Here is a 19,853-nt window from a genome sequence, read left to right on the forward strand (position 1 = left end):
TATAATTATACTTTTGCTGGTTGCAAGGGACCTATCAGCCAATCTACCCAAACCTCTTGATCATCTTGTGGCCTCTACTCAATAAATAAGGACATTGTTTCTCCCTCAGCCACCAATCATGAGCAAGAGCCTAACAATACCACACTCCTGCACAAATCAATAATCTCATATTTCAGGCATTTGACTTCTGAGACCTATAATTTTGGAAGAAGGGAATCTTTCAGGATGGAAAGACGTGTTCCTTTCCCTTGCATTTACCATTTACCTTTTTTTTGTATTGGCAATGTCTGTGTTTTACAGGTGAATATGCTAAGAGAGCTTCTGTGTCACAAGTACCCAGAGCTGGAGATTAAATCTGTGGATGGCTTCCAGGGAAGAGAGAAGGAGGCTGTTGTCCTCTCTTTTGTGAGATCTAATAGAAAAGGTAAATGTTCCCTGATAGGTCATAATTGCAAATAGTGGGGAATAAAAATAAGCTTAATTGTAAGGTTAAATTGAAATTGTATGTATGTACGAAATTGTACGTATTGCTTCAGCCAGATCTGACTTTGGCACCCTTTACACACATTCCTGGCAGCATAGAAGCTGCTTCCCACATGGTGTAATTCTTTGCTGCAAGGTTGCATGTGTAAATAATGGAACCATGTGAGTGAGCTTGCACAGGAAGTTGCGTGGTCTTTCTCACTCAATCAGTACCCTCTTTTTCAGTGGGGTGTGAATGCTGGGCAAGAGCCATGCAGTTGTCTCTTTCCACATGGTCATGTTGTTCTTTCAGTGTGAGATTGCTTGATGTACGGTTTTTGTATTGCTAGAGAATAGGCGAGGAGATAATTCTTCTGAGAGTTCCCAAGGCAGCTTAGTTGTGCTTGAAAAAAATGTAGGGTTGAGAAAGAAACACACAGGAAAAAAGTTTTCCCAAACAGAAGTAGGACAGTAATGTAGGCCAAAAGTTGAGTGCCTTGCGAATAATGACTGCAGTAACTGAAAGTGTGTAGCTTACAATGACTCTGATTGCCTACAGCCGGAGATTTTATTCACCACACTAAGTAATTGGGCTCCATTTTGTGGTTTGTCAAAGCCTAGTAAGTGGGCGGGGGGTATGCTTCAAAATACTTTCCATAGCATTACAAGACCAGAAACTCTTGTCTTTGTTCTGTAGAGCTTAGGAAAAGGCTGTGTCCAAGCATAGTTTGCCTGATTGAAGGCCTTAGTGGCTATGCTCATATGCCAGGATAATGCACAGTGTGAAATACTTAGGAAGATGACACGGAGAACTCTTTGGCAACATAGCAGCAATATTAACTAGACTCTTTCATGTGGTCAGATTTTTATTATTATTATTACTATTATTCCATTTTCGACAAAAAAAAGTTCACAATGAGTTTCACATAGCACAAGTTATGGCATCAACCAGCAGGCACCCATCTGGAATCCATTTCATAACGTGTGTATTAATATGTAAACTTATTGCAACTACATGTTGAGTTGGTAAGCACAATCTCTGGCTTTCCAGTGTCCTTCACAGCTACTGTCTGCTGAACATAGTATGGCTGCATATTCTGGGGAGGGGGAAAAAGCACTGGCATGAGATTTTGACTGCTTTTAAATATGGCTCATCATCATGTCTCAGGTCACTCAGAGTGAATACAATATAGCTGATTGCATCTTAATTCCATATTGCAGCAAATTGAGTTGACCTCATATTTGTGGAACTTCATGCTGCAAATGTAAGTTTCCAGGGTGTGTTCTTATTGGGAACTCCACAAACCTTTCATTCAACTAGTAGCATCAAAGCATACTTTAACTATTGAAGTAATGGGACGTGGTAGGTCAGCGCTCTCAATCCTCTGCTATTGTGAAACCCACCATTGTAGAGGGAGGAAACAAATCAATGTATTATTGTTTATTTTCCAGAAGGCATTTGTCATGTAGTAATGATCTTCTAGGTTAAGCTTAAGTACATGTTGGTGGCTAACAGTGCAATCCTGTGCGTGTCTACTCAGAAGTAAGGACTATTGAATTCAAATGGTGTATAGAATTGCAACCTAATATGTTTTAGAGCCCAGTCGTATGCATGTTTACTCAGAAGTAAGTCCCATTATAGTCAATAGGGCTTACTCCTAGGTAAGTGTGAATAAGATTGCAGCTTTAATGTACCAACAGGCTTGTGCTGAAATATATGCCTTCAGTTGGAAGGGACAAACCCTGCTATTTGCTTTTAATGTTTGTTTTTCCACTTGTCTGCTAGTTAACTGCATAGAGGGGACTCAGCCACTACCCAATAGGTGGCTGAGCTGACTCATCTTGGCATTTGCTATCTGTTATTACAAAGCCTTGAGAAAATAATTGGAGATCAGAAATAGCTTCTGAGTTGAATCTCATATGCATTTGTCATGTATAACCATTTGGTTGTGTGCGTATGCTGGTTAATTGCCTTTTTAAAAATAGCATAGACTATGACTGTTTCTGACCTTTATGAAAGTTAGACTCCTGTCAATAACTAGAGACAAGCAAAGTGTGATTACAGGACTCTGTGAAATCCCTTTTGTTAATTCCTCCTTGCATGATACAGTCATAATTCATCCCAGTTCCAATCCAGAGATGAACTTTAGTTAGGATTATCAAACCAAAGTGGCCTGCTGTGCTGAAACTGACATTCCAAGTCACAATAATATGAACCAAGAATGACCATCTGCGCCTTGTGAGCCAGATCCAGACCCAGAACCTCTCTTTCAGGCTCTTGGCTTTTTCCTGGATTCTACTTTCTTTAAAATGGAATAAAGCTTGATTTTCTGTTGGATTTTTTTAGAAGATGGTCCTGATGCAGCATTGTGAGCACTCCACAAAATAAGTAGGGCAGTTTCCCAATTAAGGAATTGTAGTTCATCTGCCTTTTAACAAATCAATTGAATTACTAAGGCTGTAGTCCTTTGCACACTTACTTTGGAGTAAGCCCCATTGACTACAGTAGGGCTCACTTCAATGGAGAGAATGGAGAATTCTTCATGGAGAGAATTGGGCTGCTAATCAGTTAAACTATATTTACATGTTACCTAAGCCACAGTATATGTCTTTTTGAGGTAACAAAGGACTTCGCATCATTATAGACAAAGGCTCCCCCATCAAATTTACAAAGCCACCTATAATAGGAGTATGCATCCATTTTGAAAAAAATGAAAAATTGAACTGCATTTGCCCCATTTTTATTCATACTTAAATTAATGTGCCTTGTAATGAATGGGTACAAATAGGAATTCTTTTGGGGATTCCATTCATTTCATGTTAGGGGTGGAGTGGCTTACCTCTGTGCAGCCAACTCTTAGCGACCATCATTATGTTTTGCAACCATACCATGGATGCAGTGTCGTTCTGGGCCGCTGTAGGAAAACACGGCCTCTTGCTGCTGCTGCCGCCACAGAAGGTGGCAAAAGATACATGAAAAAGCTAGATATTAAAATAAATTCTTCAAATCAATGAAGACATTTGTGAAAGGAGTAATGAAACAGATATCAAAACAAATGCAAGTAAAATTTAAAGAATAATTAAAGGTATTGGGAGTGAATGAAAATGGATGGAGTGACAAAATGAAACGCCTGACCTTCAGGATTTTGTTTCATTCCTTATTGGTTCCCATGGGAGGGAAAGTATTAACTCTTACTGTTCCACAAACACCTGTGCAAGAACTCACTGAATAGTTAGTGCACTGGGTTCTGAGCTGTCTGTGACAGATCAGGAGAGAGCTCTTGAGGTGGTGGTGGACAGGTTGGTGAAAGTGTCAACTCAATGTGCGGTGGCAGTAAAGAAGGCCAATTCTATGCTTGGGATTGTTAGAAAAGGTATTGAGAACAAAACAGCTAATATAATAATGCCATTGTACAAATCGATGGTAAGGCCACACCTGGAGTATTGTGTCCAGTTCTGGTCGCCGCATCTCAAAAAAGACATAGTGGAAATGGAAAAGGTGCAAAAGAGAGCGACTAAGATGATTACTGGGCTGGGGCACCTTCCTTATGAGGAATCATGACAGCGTTTGGGCCTCTTCAGCCTAGAAAAGAGACGCCTGAGGGGGGACATGATTGCGACATACAAACTTATGCAGGGGGTGGACAGAGTGGATAGAGAGATGCTCTTTACACTCTCACATAATACCAGAACCAGGGGACATCCACTAAAATTGAGTGTTGGGAGAGTTAGAACAGACAAAAGAAAATATTTCTTTACTCAGCGTGTGGTTGGTCTGTGGAACTCCTTGCCACAGGATGTGGTGATGGCGTCTGGTCTGGACGACTTTAAAAGGGGATTGGATAAGTTTCTGGAGGAAAAATCCATTACGGGTTACAAGCCATGATGTGTATGTGCAACCTCCTGATTTTAGAAATGGGCTATGTCAGAATGCCAGATGCAAGGGAGGGCACCAAAATGAGGTCTCTTGTTATCTGGTGTGCTCCCTGGGGCATTTGGTGGGCCGCTGTGAGATACAGGAAGCTGGACTAGATGGGCCTATAGCCTGATCCAGTGGGGCTGTTCTTATGTTCTAATAGGTCAGTGGTTTTAAAGATTCTGCTTGTGCAAAAGGTTGCACAAACTCTTGTGCAAGTAGAAAAGCATCTCAGATTTCTATTCACTTTCCTTGCACACCAGTAGCATAAGGTGTAAAGCAGCTCTTCTTGAGCAGAAGATGTCTTCCACATGTGGAACTGCACTTTTGGATCCAGTCCATGGTTAAGATTGTTAAAAGAATTACTGAAGGGGTGAGAGAGTGTATGGGGAGCTTTGAGCACTTAGACACAAAGTATGGTATACATAGTGCAATCTTACTTACACTTACTTGTAGTAAAGTAAGTGCACTTTTGAACTTGGTGGGAATATCTGAATAAATACAACCTGTTTTCTTGTATTTATATAATATATAGGTGAAGTGGGATTCCTTGCTGAAGACCGGAGAATAAATGTGGCATTTACCCGTGCCCGGCGCCATGTAGCGGTGATCTGTGATTCACGGACCATTGGCAACCATAGTTTTTTGAAACGACTGGTGGATTATATGAGCAAGCATGGGGAAGTACGTACTGCGTTTGAATACCTAGATGACATTGTGCCTGAAAACTATTCTCACCAGAATTCTCAGGGGATCCATGAGCAAGAAAGGAGACCTAAACTCAACACTGCCCCTGCCTTAAAGGCTGATGGTGTGAATCCAAGAGGAAAACCAGCTAAACAGACTGGACAGAAAATGGTTGAGTGTTCTGTGCAGAGTGCAGTCAAAGTCACAGCAAAGCAAACTGAGGTGATAGAAAATTCAAGTAAACATCAAGCAAAGATATTGGAGTTTCTGAAAAGCGATGAGACCCAACTGGATTTCCCTTCATCATTAAATGCCCATGACAGGTTGCTTATCCACCAATTGGCTGAAGAACATGGGCTGCAGCATGTAAGCACTGGAGGAGGTAGAGAGAGGTACATAAGTGTTCGTAAGCGAGATGCTGCCATAGACTTATCTCTGGGAGATGCTTCAGCACATGAACAGGAGTTATGCTGCAGATCTTCAAGTCCCCCCAAGGAAGTTCTTGCTGTCAGTGAGGAGAGTGGAAGCAATGCTAGCACAGGGAAAGTGGATCTGAAAGCGTTGCACCTGGAGCGGGTGCAAAGGGAGAAAGCCAAGCGAGGGGAGAGCGTGAAACAAAGACAGGAACTGAATGTAAATCTGCAGGAAATCATTGGGAAGAAACACAGAAATGAAGGGAAAGGTATATCATTCACCTTCTATGGATTTGACTTACTGAAGCCATTTCCTAAGCTTTTCTATTTGCATTTTTAGAAGGAAGTTTGATGATACTTTTCATTGTCTCCTGCCTTTTCTGCAGAATGCTGCTTCTCCCATTTCAGCTCTCTTGCAGATTCACTCTGGAGTGATTCCCTTAGGCATCTTTTGGGAAATTTCAGCCAGGGCAGCAGACCATGAGAGCTTCTGCTCCAGAGCTTTTGCAGAAATTCAGTGCTGCTTGTACAGTGCTGTTCCAGCTCATCTCCTCACCTCTTTGTGGCTGGGACAGACTTTTTTTCTTGTACAGCAGCAACTTTTCTGGTGGTTACCTAGAAGCCAAGAATTCAGTAGAATAAACTGCTCTGAGAGTGTTGTGTGTGTTCATTGAAGAGGTTTCTTTTAAAGGTTTAAACATTGTGTGTATTAGCAAAGAAAAACATTTGGCTTTTGGAAATATGACACATAACCTTCCAGAAAGAAATAACTGTGAGTTTTGTCCGAAAAGATAACCAGATGCTCTGATTGACTTATTCTCTGGAATCTGACTGTTGCTTAGAGTGTGCTGAGGATGTTTAGGTGACATATAGTCCAACCCCCCCCCCCCCATCCCTTCCTAGGTTTTAAAATTTGTTCTAATAATTGCATTGTCCTGAATTTTTTGTATCAGCTGAGAAAGTTTTCCACATATCCATGTGGAGACAATTCATTAGTGGAAAGAACCTGTCAACGCAATAGTATATTAGTACTATCTACCTACTTGCCTACCTAGGAGGACTGTGAACACCTGTGTGTGCACATACCTATGAATACATGTGTGTGCACCACTCCTTTTCCCTTATTGTCATATTTGAAGATAACTGGAACCATAACCTAACACAAATCTGGAACTCTCTCATGCTCCAGAATCTCTATAGAAGCACCTATGTTTTGATATCAGTGTTACGCAAAGTGAATGGAAATAGACTTCTGAAGGGAAATATGAATGAACGTAGGCTCAGAGGTTGCTTTGTATAATATGCTAGCCAAAGTCGGCAGCAGTCCAGTCCCAAATCAGTGGCAAGCATCTTATCCTGGCTAAACAGAGAGAGTACAGCAATGGATGCAGTTGAGAAGCAGCTAAGTGCCTTGATTGCCAATAGGCAAATATTTCATGTTCTGCTATATTGATTTTCACAGCTTTTACCATGCTACTCCCTATTCCCGAAATAACCTCCGTCTCTTTATTAATTAAATAACCTCTTTGAAATTCATCCTCTACATATGTTTCTTACATCCCAATCCTATTCAGACTGGCTGCATAAGACCCTTTACAGCTGTCGTAAAATGCAACAAGCCATTTGGCGCAGCCTGGCTGCCACTTCAGGCAGCAAGCAGCTGGATCTGCATGTCAGTGGCCTGGAGATGCCCATCAGTGCCAGTAAGTTAGCACAGGGGTGCAGCAAGACAGGGAGAAAGGGGAACAGGGTGGTGATTGGGGCCCGGAGGGGGGTATTGGTGGCAGCAGCACACACTGATATCCTATCCTTCCCACCCTCGATTCCCTTAACGTGGGTCCATGTGGTGCAGATTCAAATAGACCCAGCAGGCTGGCACAGGCTTACTCTGGGGCAAGGGAACAGTTGATCCCTTACTCTTAGGAGGCCTCCAGGGGTTAAAACTCCCTGTGGGATACAGCAGGTATCATTTGGTGCAGTCACATTGCTGTGCGTGGAGTTGAATAGGATTGAGTTGCCTAGGAGGGCCCATTGCCCAGTTTTAATGCATGTTCTTTACATAGAAGCCCCCAGGTGAAGGATTTCAGGTAGCAAGTTGAGAAAGGACTCTTGCTAACTCCTTGGAGAGAAATATGCTAACAGTCAGCTGCTATCAGTCAGTGTAGGTAGTACTTGGCTAGGTGGACCAGTGGTCTGAAATGAAGCTGCCTTATGCCATATATGTTGATATATGTAGGCTACCATAATGACCCACCATATGTAGGCCACCATAACCTCACCTTTTCTGGACTCTGCACAGACATGCACACATTTTATCTTGCTACTCCTTTATTACCACTTCTTTATTCTGGTTTGTCATCTCTTTGTTGTGTAGCTTATCTTGCATAAACTGGGCAAAGACTGTGTCACGTTTATGCTGAGTGATGCTCTTTGCTTGTGCATGACTTAGAAAACAATATGTCTTGTCCCATGCCTTTCATGTGAGGCCAGGCTTCTGCCATTCCACGCATCTTAGGTTACCATTACTCCATGGGCTTCTGTGTTTTCTGCTCTTGACTAGGAGAATTAAATTCTTTGCAGACTTCAGTAGGAGACTGACAGCCCAATCCTATCCAAATTTCCAGTGCCGGTGCAGCCGTGCCAATGGGGTGTGCACTTCATCCTGTGGTGGGGAGGCAGTCACAGAGGCCTCCTCAAGGTATAGAAACATTTGTTCCCTTACCTCAGGGCTGCATTATGGTTGCACTGGGGCTGGAAAGTTGGATAGGATTGGGCCCTGAATGTACACAGCTGTCCCCTTTTATGCTCTGAATAAAATGCTGGGTTTGAATATCCTTTTTTTAAATTACTGGTAGACATGTGGGTTTTTTCCTTATGATTTTAGGAAAGGCTGCTGTTAAAACCAAAGTGGAAAGCATGGTGGAGGAAGACTTTGATGATCTGATTTCTGCTGCAATCAAAGCTGACAACATGTGTAGTTTCCACAAGTGCAAAGCCAGCGTAACAACCTTGGGACAGCTCTGCCTGCATTGCAGCAAGCGCTACTGTCTCAGCCATCACATCCCAGAGGTATGCTTTACCCTACCTTAGTGCAGACAGACTAAACATCCCCAGAAAATCACCATCTGCTCCGTCCCTTGACCCCAGGCCTTCCTGCTGAATGTCTGGTAATGTGCAACGAGAGGTACTGAAGCATTTGACAGACTCTGCTTTTCAAGGAAGTTTATCATTGCAGTCTAGAGAAGTGTGGAACTGTTCACATTATCATTTCTACATGTGTAAATCCACCGGGGGTGGGGGGAGAAGAAGTCAGACTGTGTTCACTTAACTTGTAGAAAGGATGCTTGAAAACTCTGCCTTAAGAGCTTGGTGGGGAGGAGGAGGTGGGGAGTCCTTGATTATAAAAGCAATGTCACAGTATTCACAAGGAAGCCATGAGGAGGGTTTCGGGCTCTAGTTTAATAAGTCTGCTGATGGGGCAGACCTCTCTGCTAGGCTATAAGCGAAAAAAGAAACTCTCAGTGGTGCTGTGTTTGCCCATTATCATTGGGAAGAATGAAGCATTTCCTTTTGTTCCCCCTATGGTCCTCGCTGTGGTTTCAGTTTTTATGTCCTAAAGGATGCCTGAAAAATCTCCCTTCATCTCTTTCCCGAAACACTATATATTAGAATGGATTTGTTTTCTGGCAAGGTCCAGGGTGTATTTGCATTTTTTCCCCTAAGGAATCGTAACAGATATACACTCCTTCCCTGGCTGTATCCTCTGGCTTCACTTTAGGTATATATCTATTTTTTTTTCCTTGGGAAAGAATAGGATCTGCAAGAATGTGCATCCTTGGCTGGAATGAACAGGCAAGGCATTAAAAGGCACTTAACATAGCAGAGCAAGGGATGTATGCTTAATGATGTGTTGCTGGGTTGAAATAATGCGATTCTTTGGAGTCTTTTCCCTCCAACTACTTGTCTGTGTCTCCCTGCATAGTGTACCTCAAAGCAGCTCTTTACTTTTTACCTCACCATTCAGATTCATTTCCTGCAGCCTGTTGAGATGCTTGTAGGAGCTAGAATCTCTTGAAAATGTAGGAAGCTGAATATTATGGCATGGAAAGGACCATTGCACATGCTTGGCATTTATAGGAGGATTTGCAAACCTTTTTCTGCCTCCAAAATGGAGGTACTCTCAAGGCCTGCAGTCCCTGACATCTCCCATTTAAAAGGATCTCACCTGGCAGAGCTGAGAAAGAATTCACTTTATGAGACTTTGCATAGCTGCTGTTTAGTTACAGAAAGCTATACTGAACTAGGTAGGCTGATAGGATCAATGAGAACTTCCCTCCCAAAGCAAAGAGTGGTGGCGGGGGGGGGGGGGGGCTCACACACTGAGGCAGAATCTCAGCAGAGGTACCACTACCCCCACACCGCAGTCCATCTCCCCTGACAGCTGGTATTTTTTTTAAAAAACCGAAAGACAGAGCTCCATGAGCACTTTAAATGTTTTAGTTTGACCCTAGTTATGTCTTCACATGGCAGTTGCCACATAATATCCCCTACTGATGTACCTGTGCTATGTTAAGTGTCTGTTTCTCCTCCGCCCCACCCCGATGCAGTCACTGCAACAACTGGTGCAAGATATGTCACCACAAGCACATGTGACCATCATTACAATACTGTTCCAGTCAGAGCTCAGAATTCGGTCTGCCCGTCACTGCAACTCTAGCAAAGTGGATATTATTTGTACATATTCTTAATGACTGATACAGCTCTATCAGATCTGCCCATGTTCAGTGCCAGTGTAGCACATAAAAGGCCTCTGTGCTAGGAATAATAATAATGATTACCAACAAAGCCTGATTTCAGATGTCATGTTTACTGCAGTTCTGATTTATTTGAGGTGTTTTTAATCTCTTGGGAAAAGTGTTGGAGTTAGCTGCTGAAAACATTTAGTTGGGGGAGGGAGAATGAGGGTAGAGTTATGGATGTGTGCCCAGTTGGGATAATATCGCTGTGAATCAGGCTCTGTAGCCACAGCTGTGCCTGTGATTGCAGTAACTTGAAAAGCACAACTGCAGAAACAGAAATAGCTGCCAGCTGTTTCTTTACTGCCCACAGCATTGCAGCTACATATATGTAAGGGAATGTGATCAGGAGTCTCATTTAAGAATTTATTTCTGAGTTTTAAATATGTCAAACTTGACATTTTCTCCTTTTGGAGCATGCAAGTGCCAGAGCACTTTTTAAAAGATCAAGTTGTAACTTAAGCTTTAAAAAAAATTGATTGGTTCAGTTGATATCAAACTGTCATGAGGAAATTCATTTTAGAGCTCCAGGCTTCTCTCAGCTCATCAAATTAAAAGCCGATTATGATAGAACTGATAAGATGTTAGAAAGCTTTACATGGAAGCCTGGATTTGCACCAATGCAATTACAATCAAGTCTCCAATTTAATTGGTTTGCAAATCACCCACACATTATATTGTTTGAGGGCATTTTGTAGCTTTGGACAAAATTCAGATGTGAAACTCTTGTTAAAATGAAGTCTTCTGACATAATGTGATAGCTTCAGCGCTGTTCCACCTTAATTTTTTTTTTTTTACTGGTACTCTGCCTGCTTGCCCTTCATCATTTGCTTGTAATGAAAAATACTTCCATCAAAGCAATTTTTCAGTCATTAATTACATTCTCTATTATGGTACTTACTTTTTCCTTTAGTTGTAGTTTCTCCTGGTGTGTATGTAGAAAACTATTTGATTGTAGTTTATTTTGTTCCTAGGATACTTGAAATACTGAGAGATTGTTCTCCTCTCTTCCCATTCATTCATTCATTTGGGTGGGTGTGTGGGTGAATTAATGGTGCATGTCCTTTTTAGCATAGATATTGCTGAGAGACAATAGCAGCCCTAGTGAGGCTTTATTTCTTCATCCTCCTTGAATACGCATCTCCCCCCCCCCCCTGGTATTTTCATACATTCACTTTGATGCTTTTGCCTTCTTGAATGTGTTACTTGCTTGGCTTATGTATTGCTTCCTACACATTGATATGCTTACAGTGCACTCCTACACATGTTTCCTCAGAAACAAATCCCACTATGTTCAGTGGGGCTTCCTCTCAGGTAAGTATGTAATGCAGCCTCAATCCCCTACTGTTTGATTTCTGGTGCCTTCTCCTCTATAATGATTCATTTAAGACCAGAACTCCTGCTGGGGTGCAGGCCGTGCTCCTGAAAAGAATGGGAGACTGGCAAATAATCAACATCAGTTTCCTAAGAAGAAGTAGAAAATGGGGCTTGGGAAATGGGCAGAGATGGATACCCTGACCTTAGAACAACATACAGGAGTCCAGGAGTAAGCAGATGGGGAGAAATCCCAACACAGGGAAGGTCCTTTTCTCAATTCTAATATCATTCATTTTAAGCCTCCCAAGACAGGGCTGCCCCTGTCTTTTCAAAGTGCCATTTGCATTAAAAATGGTTAAGTAGCTACCTTTATCCACTGTATAAGTGTTCAGTTCCTCCCTCTACTTTGGTTGGTTCTTAGCATTCACCACATTTGTGGCAGGGTGTGCAACACTGTATAATAATCCACTAGGTTCATGTTGACTTTCTCTGTGTTGATAGGAAATGTAGTCTGAATTAAATCAGAATTGACTTTGAAAGCATACCAGAATTGGTTCAAATGTGGTAGTGCTATTTGCATGACTAGGGGCTAAATTTATAGTGGTCAAGAACTAACTGGACTGTTCAGTATTTGTTGTCCTCTTAGTCAAGTCTGAATGTTGTTATAGCCAGCCAGTACGTCCAGATTGACATACTTTGGGAAGAAGATAGAGTTTTGCCTAGATGAGAGTAATGCATGGCACTTTTGTAAGCAAATGAAGACTGGACATATGCATGAGCATGTAGTAGACATATAACCGCTTTTATAGTATGTATGTAACTCAGCCACAGCTATGTAACTCAACTACAATTTAGAATTGATTGCTTTAGATTTAGCTGTCTACCTGCAAAAGATCAAATTGCTAGTGTCAGATTTGGAGGCGTTCCACCTGTGCCTCCATTGTGACAGCAACACTGTGTTCTGGTGTAAGAGTTCAGTTAGTGAAGCTGGCCAGTGTCACAGCAGAGCTTGCCATTGGACAGACCAGAAAAAAAAAGCCTGCTTAAGGGACAGGCTGAATCACAGTTCCAGATAACCTGGATGTGGGTAGCCCTCTTTCCTATGAGGATGAAGCAGCTGTGGAGAGGAGCCGAGGTCCTATAAGATGAATTAGCTCTGTTGAAAAAAAGGAAGGGGAAAGAGCCAATTCAAGCAGGTGCACTCTGACCAGCAATGGGGAAGATTTGGTTTTGTCCTGCTGCTACTGTAATGTGTTTGTAAATATGTACATAGTTTTTCACTGAGGAAAAACACTGAGGGCACAATCCTAACCAGGTCTACTCAGAAGTAAGTCCTATTTTGTTCAATGGGGCTTACTCTCAGGAAAGTGTGGTTAGGATTGCAGCCTGAATGAGATGATCTGAATGTACATTTTCTCACTGAACTTGAATTCAGCATTAGCAACATGCCACTTGCCACATGTTCCTATGGAAGAATTGCCACTGAGTGTTAAAAGTGAGGTCTGAGAAAAAATCCCACCCCCATCCCCAGTAGTACATAAGAACATAAGAACATAAGAACAGCCCCACTGGATCAGGCCATAGGCCCATCTAGTCCAGCTTCCTGTATCCCACCAAATGCCCCAGGGAGCACACCAGATAACAAGAGACCTCATCCTGGTGCTCTCCCCTACATCTGGCATTCTGACTTAACCCATTCCTAAAATCAGGAGGTTGCGCATACACATCATGGCTTGTACCCCATAATGGATTTTTCCTCCAGAAACTCATCCAATCCCCTTTTAAAGGCGTCTAGGCTAGACGCCAGCACCACATCCTGTGGCAAGGAGTTCCACAGACCGACCACGTGCTGAGTAAAGAAATATTTTCTTTTGTCTGTCCTAACCCGCCCAACACTCAATTTTAGTGGATGTCCCCTGGTTCTGGTATTATGTGAGAGTGTAAAGAGCATCTCCCTATCCACTCTGTCCATCCCCTGCATAATTTTGTATGTCTCAATCATGTCCCCCCTCAAGCGTCTCTTTTCTAGGCTGAAGAGGCCCAAACGCCGTAGCCTTTCCTCATAAGGAAGGTGCCCCAGCCCCGTAATCATCTTAGTCGCTCTCTTTTGCACCTTTTACATTTCCACTATGTCTTTTTTGAGATGCGGCGACCAGAACTGGACACAATACTCCAGGTGTGGCCTTACCATCGATTTGTACAACGGCATTATAATACTAACCGTTTTGTTCTCAATACCCTTCCTAATGATCCCAAGCATAGAATTGGCCTTCTTCACTGCCACCGCACATTGGGTCGACACTTTCATCGACCTGTCCACCACCACCCCAAGATCTCTCTCCTGATCTGTCACAGACAGCTCAGAACCCATCAGCCTATATCTAAAGTTTTGATTTTTTGCCCCAATGTGCATGACTTTACACTTACTGACATTGAAGCGCATCTGCCATTTTGCTGCCCATTCTGCCAGTCTGGAGAGATCCTTCTGGAGCTCCTCACAATCACTTCTGGTCTTTACCACTCGGAAAAGTTTGGTGTCGTCTGCAAACTTAGCCACTTCACTGCTCAGCCCTGTCTCCAGGTCATTTATGAAGAGGTTGAAAAGCACCGGTCCCAGGACAGATCCTTGGGGCACACCACTTTTCACCTCTCTCCATTGTGAAAATTGCCCATTGACACCCACTCTCTGCTTCCTGGCCTCCAACCAGTTCTCAATCCACGAGAGGACCTGTCCTCTAATTCCCTGACTGTGGAGTTTTTTCAGTAGCCTTTGGTGAGGGACCGTGTCAAACACCTTCTGAAAGTCCAGATATATAATGTCCACGGGTTCTCCCGCATCCACATGCCTGTTGACCTTTTCAAAGAATTCTATAAGGTTCGTGAGGCAAGACTTACCCTTACAGAAGCCATGCTGACTCTCCCTCAGCAAGGCCTGTTCGTCTATGTGTTTTGAGATCCTATCTTTGATGAGGCATTCCACCATCTTACCCGGTATGGATGTTAGGCTGACCGGCCTATAGTTTCCCGGGTCTCCCCTCTTTCCCTTTTTAAAAAATAGGCGTGACATTTGCTATCCTCCAATCTTCTGGCACTGTGGCCGTTTTGAGGGACAAGTTGCATACCTTAGTCAAGAGATCTGCAACTTCATTCTTCAATTCCTTAATAACCCTTGGGTGTATGCCATCAGGGCCCGGTGACTTATTGATCTTTAATTTATCAATGAGGTCTGAAACATCTTCTCTTTTAACCTCTATCTGACTTAACTCCTCGGTCAGGAGGGGCCGTTCGGGTAGCGGTATCTGCCCGAGGTCTTCTGCCGTGAAGACAGATGCAAAGAACTCATTTAATTTCTCTGCCATCTCTAAGTCTCCTTTTATCTCCCCTTTCCCTCCCTCACCATCCAGAGGGCCAACCGCTTCTCTGGCGGGTTTCCTGCTTCTAACATATTTGAAGAAGCTTTTATTATTCCCCTTAATGTTGCTGGCCATGCGTTCCTCATAGTCTCGCTTGGCCTCCCCTATCACCTTCTTACATTTCTTTTGCCACAGTTTATGTTCCTTTTTATTCTCTTCATTAGGGCAAGACTTCCATTTACGGAAGGAAGCTTCCTTGCCCTTCACAGCCTCTCTAACTTGGCTGGTTAGCCATGCGGGCACTCTCCTGGATTTAGTGGAACCCTTCTTTCTTTGCGGTATACACCTCTGCTGGGCCTCTATTACTGTTGTTTTAAGCAGCCTCCATGCATTCTGGAGAGACTGGACTCTTTTTACCCTCCCTTTCAACCTCCTTCTAACCAGCCTCCTCATTTGAGGGAAGTCCGCCCGTCGGAAGTCAAGGGTTTTTGTTAGAGATTTGCCTGGTATTCTTCCCCCAACGTGCACGTCAAAACGGATCGCAGCATGATCACTGTTCCCCAATGGCTCAGTAACGTTTACATCTCTAACCAGGTCCTGCGTACCGCACAAAATTAAATCCAGAGTCACCTGTCCTCTGGTGGGCTCCGTGACTAGCTGATCTAAGCCACAGTCATTCAGCACGTCAAGAAATCCGGTTTCCTTATCGTGACCAGAACACAAATTGACCCAGTCAATATGAGGATAATTGAAGTCCCCCATGATTACAACCCTGTCCTTCCTTGTCACCTCCCTGATCTGTTTCCTCATTTCAAGGTCCCCATCAGATTTCTGGTCTGGAGGACGATAGCACGCCCCCAGTATTACATCGCTGCACAAGCCTGGTAATTTAACCCACAGAGATTCTACGGTGGAGTCGGACCCACCTTCAATCTCTACTTTGCTGGATTCTATCCCTTCCTTAACATAAAGGGCCACCCCACCTCCAACACGCCCCTGCCTGTCCCTCCTGTAGAGTTTATAGCCCGGGATTGCGGTATCCCACTGATTCTCCGCATTCCACCAGGTTTCCGTTATGCCCACTATGTCAATATTTTCCCTTGTCACCAGACATTCCAGTTCTCCCACCTTTGCTCGTAGACTTCGGGCATTCGCATAAAAGCATTTATACACGGAATGCCCCAGGATGGGCTGCTTATTCGCTCCTTTGTCCCCGCATCCTCTCATTGTGCCAAACCGTCTATCACATCCCATCTCCCTAACTTTCCCAATTTCTTCTCCTACCCTGCCTTTGTCTTGTTGTTCTCTAACCTCCCCATCCTCATCCCATAGGGATGAGGAGTCCCGAACCGGATGCCCCTCAGCTCCTGTCGGCCTTCCCCCAGGGATCAGTTTAAAAGCTGCTCTGCCACCTTTTTAATGTTATGCGCCAGCAGTCTGGTTCCATTCTGGTTCAAATGGAGCCCGTCCCTCTTGTACAGGCCCCGCTTGTCCCAAAACGTTCCCCAGTGCCTAACGAATCGAAACCCCTCCTCCCTACACCACCGTCTCGTCCACGCATTGAGACCCCTGATCTCCGCCTGCCTAGCTGGCCCTGCGCGTGGAACAGGTAGCACTTCAGAGAACGCTACCTTTGAGGTCCTGGCTTTCAGCTTCCTGCCTAAAAGCCTAAATTTGGCCTCCAGGACCTCCCAGCTACACTTGCCCACATCGTTGGTGCCGACATGCACCACAGCCGCTACCTCTCCCCCAGCACTGTCTACCAGCCTGTCTAGACGAGAAGTGATGTCCGCAACCTTCGCACCAGGCAGGCAAGTCACCATGCGGTCCTCACATCCGTCGCAAACCCCCCTCTCTATGTTTCTAATAATCGAATCCCCCACTACAAGAAGCCCCCGACCCCCCTCCCGCCGAGGAGTATCCCGAGTGCGCTCGGATACGGGCCCATCCCCTGGAGAAGGGATCCCCCCTAGGGGATTGTTTCCCTCCTCTCCAGGATGACGTCCTCCAGTCCCGAGACTTCCCACCCGGGCAGCCGAGGAGCTGCACGCCTGAGGTTGGGACGAAGCCTGATCGTCCCCAGAAGTCTCCCCACGGTCCTCCTCTGACTGCCTGCGCTTCTCCAGGTCGGCCACCAAGGCTTCAAGGGAGCAGACGCGTTCCCTGAGAGCCTGGAGCTCCTTGCATCAAGGACACACCCATGACTTATGCCCCAGAGGCATATAATCATACATGTGGCACTCGATGCAGAACACTGGATAGCCCCCACCCTGCTGCTGGCTGTCTGACTGCATAGCTTTTTTGTTGTTGTTGTTGTTTTATTTAGGGGTCCTTTAAAAAACCGTACACTGGATAGCAGCCCTCTTCTCAAGGGAAGAGGAAGGGCAGCGTATGGGGCCCTGGCCTCCTCGCCCTGCTGCTGAACTCGCCCATATGCTAAACTCTTGTGCCTTACCTGGCACTTAGTTCCCAGAGGCACTTGGTTCCCAGAGGCCACACGCGTCTGCAGAGTCTCCAGGCTGTAGTCCACTGTAGTCTCCACTGTATTCTCCAGGCAACTCTGCACTTTCCTGGCTGTTGTGCTTGCTACAAGAAAGACCATAGGGGACATGGGGCAAATGCAGGTATTGTGTAGAGGAACCATAAAACATGCTTGTATGTTGCTGAGTGAGCTATTAAGAACATAGGAAGAGGTCTGCTTGATCAGACTAAAGGGTAGCCATTATACAGATGCCCCCTCCATAAGTTTATCTCCTCTCCCTTTAAAGTGAGCTTAGCTGGTGACCACCACCATTGCTGGGGCTCTTAAATAGAAGCCCTTGGGAAAATTCTGATAGGGATCAGCTGCTGTGGACTTAAGCCAAATTACAGTAATGTGCTGAAAACTCCATCAGTGCTGTTTGCACTGTGGGACTGTTTCTTTCCTCTTAATATTTCCACTCCCCCCACTCACTTATGTTGAGTGCAATTTGCTTTTGTAACTGTCAGCACACGTGCAGAAATCCACAGGGTAATGGGCATTTTCCATGGAATAACCTCACATAAGGAAGCAGTGCTCATGCTGGTTTCCTTATCCTGTAGATTTCATGCCAAGTATTCTTTGCCACTCATCACCCTCCTAATCCATGAGTTTGGATTTTTCCGCATGGCTTTTTAAGTGTGTGATTGGAAAAACTGCATGGATCTCAATATCTGTGAATTTGTTGGGTGAGATGGTGTCCTAGACCATCTTCTTAGGGAGCCCTTCTTCGCCCCAGCTCCTCCTCTTGCTGGTCCAGCTTTCAAAGGCAGCCATCTTCTCTCCCTCAATTGTGGTAAATATGAGAGAAAGGCATGAAAGTGCTGCGTTTTTGAGCTGTGGTCTGAGAACTTTTTAGGTCGCATTTGTATTAGCTCATGTTTAAGGGAGCCAGTATTTCTGTGGATATTTGAGAGGCCACACGACCACTATTTTGGCATATCTGCTGATACGTGTTTCACTTGTGCATGTGTTTAAATCATGCCATGGCATCTGTTGGGTACTCCTGCAAAAATGTCCAGGAACATCGCTCTGATGTCCACCAGGTGTGCTGTGGTGTGGTGCAGCTGATGTAACTGTTAGCCCCTCCCTCAGGCTCAAGATATCCCTCAGGATGTAGTTTCTGTCCAGGGTACCAGTTCAAGATGCCCTTGTAAGTTGTTTGGTTTTGTTATTGTTGTTAATAGAGCAATCAGTAAACAAGCAGATTATTTTCATGGATTAAGAAGAGTATTTAAATTGAGGTAAATATGAGAGACTTTAATTAATGTCATTCCCTTGTATTTGTGCTGGAATATATTGGAGCTGTTGGTGCATCTCATTGCTGGTTATGGCTTTATCTACCACAGGTTCATGGGTGCGGTGAGAAGGCCAAAGCACATGCCCGACAGAGAATCAGCCGGGAAGGTGTTTTATATGCTGGCAGTGGATTGAAAGACAAGTCCTTGGACCCTGTCAAAAGAGCTCATCTCCAGAGATGCCTGGATAAGAAACTCAATGAACTGACTAACCAGAGAAAGAGTAAAAAGAAGGAAAAAGAGAAATGAGAGAGTTCGCTTGATGAAGGCATGGTCCTAACCTATCTGGTCCTTGTGGTACCGACTTGTAGCAGGATGCACAGGCTCTAGAGGAAAATGTCAATGAAGTGTTCGAACTACTGGGCTTGTTTTCCTTAAAAGCAGGAAGTGCCCTTTTGCATTGCAGTTCTCAGAGGGCCGAAGAAAGAGAAAGGACTTTCTTGGTATAAATGTACTACAACTTTCAAACTGTGCTCAGGTTGTGTCTTGTCATGTAAAATGCATTTATATCAACCACATTAAATGTATAAAACGCTATCAGCTAAAAAGGAAGAGGGCAACTTTTGTTTGGAGTAATTATTATCATAGGCAAAGTAATAAGGGTACAAGAGTGGGTGCGTAGAGGTTTTGCAATAAAAATCTGATAGTAAATGCCAAGAGCAATGACATTGCATGGTAATATCATAATCATTGTTTTTTTTTAATTTTTAAAAATATTTTTCAAAAGCAAACACACATAACACAAAAAACATAACATACTTCACTACACAAAGAAGGGTGCAGGAAATCATATCATTATCATATACTAAAACTAATAAATCATTACATATCTTAATCAATTTCCTCTTCTAAATTTACTTATTTCATATCATTTTCATTCATCTATCATATCATATCAAATTATATATGTAATACAATCATCTAAATGCCCTATCATATATTTCTAAAACATCATTTTCAACCAAGCATAGAAAGGTTTCCGTTGTTCAATTTGTGTCGGTTTTCATTGGTGATCCAAAATTTCTGAAAGTCTGTCCATTTCTGCCACATTCATTATTTTCTCTTTCTCTTCTTCCTCACTCTCCATGGAACA

At 43.8% G+C, this 19,853-nt stretch overlaps 1 protein-coding gene across 1 annotated transcript in view; it reads left to right on the forward strand.

The window, feature by feature from the left end:
* The window catches only part of IGHMBP2 (immunoglobulin mu DNA binding protein 2), an 84,086-nt gene extending 64,530 nt beyond the window's left edge, over nt 1–19,556 (forward strand). The window contains exons 12-15 of the mRNA XM_066632272.1: nt 301–424; nt 4,914–5,747; nt 8,363–8,547; nt 18,812–19,556. Of these exons, the coding sequence (XP_066488369.1) occupies nt 301–424; nt 4,914–5,747; nt 8,363–8,547; nt 18,812–19,009 (1,341 nt within the window). The 3' untranslated portion in view covers nt 19,010–19,556. The remainder of the gene's footprint in view (nt 1–300; nt 425–4,913; nt 5,748–8,362; nt 8,548–18,811) is intronic.
* The last annotated feature ends 297 nt before the right edge of the window (nt 19,557–19,853 follow it).

This window comes from Tiliqua scincoides, chromosome 1 (assembly GCF_035046505.1).
Source record: "Tiliqua scincoides isolate rTilSci1 chromosome 1, rTilSci1.hap2, whole genome shotgun sequence".
In the NCBI taxonomy this organism is placed as follows: domain Eukaryota; kingdom Metazoa; phylum Chordata; class Lepidosauria; order Squamata; family Scincidae; genus Tiliqua; species Tiliqua scincoides.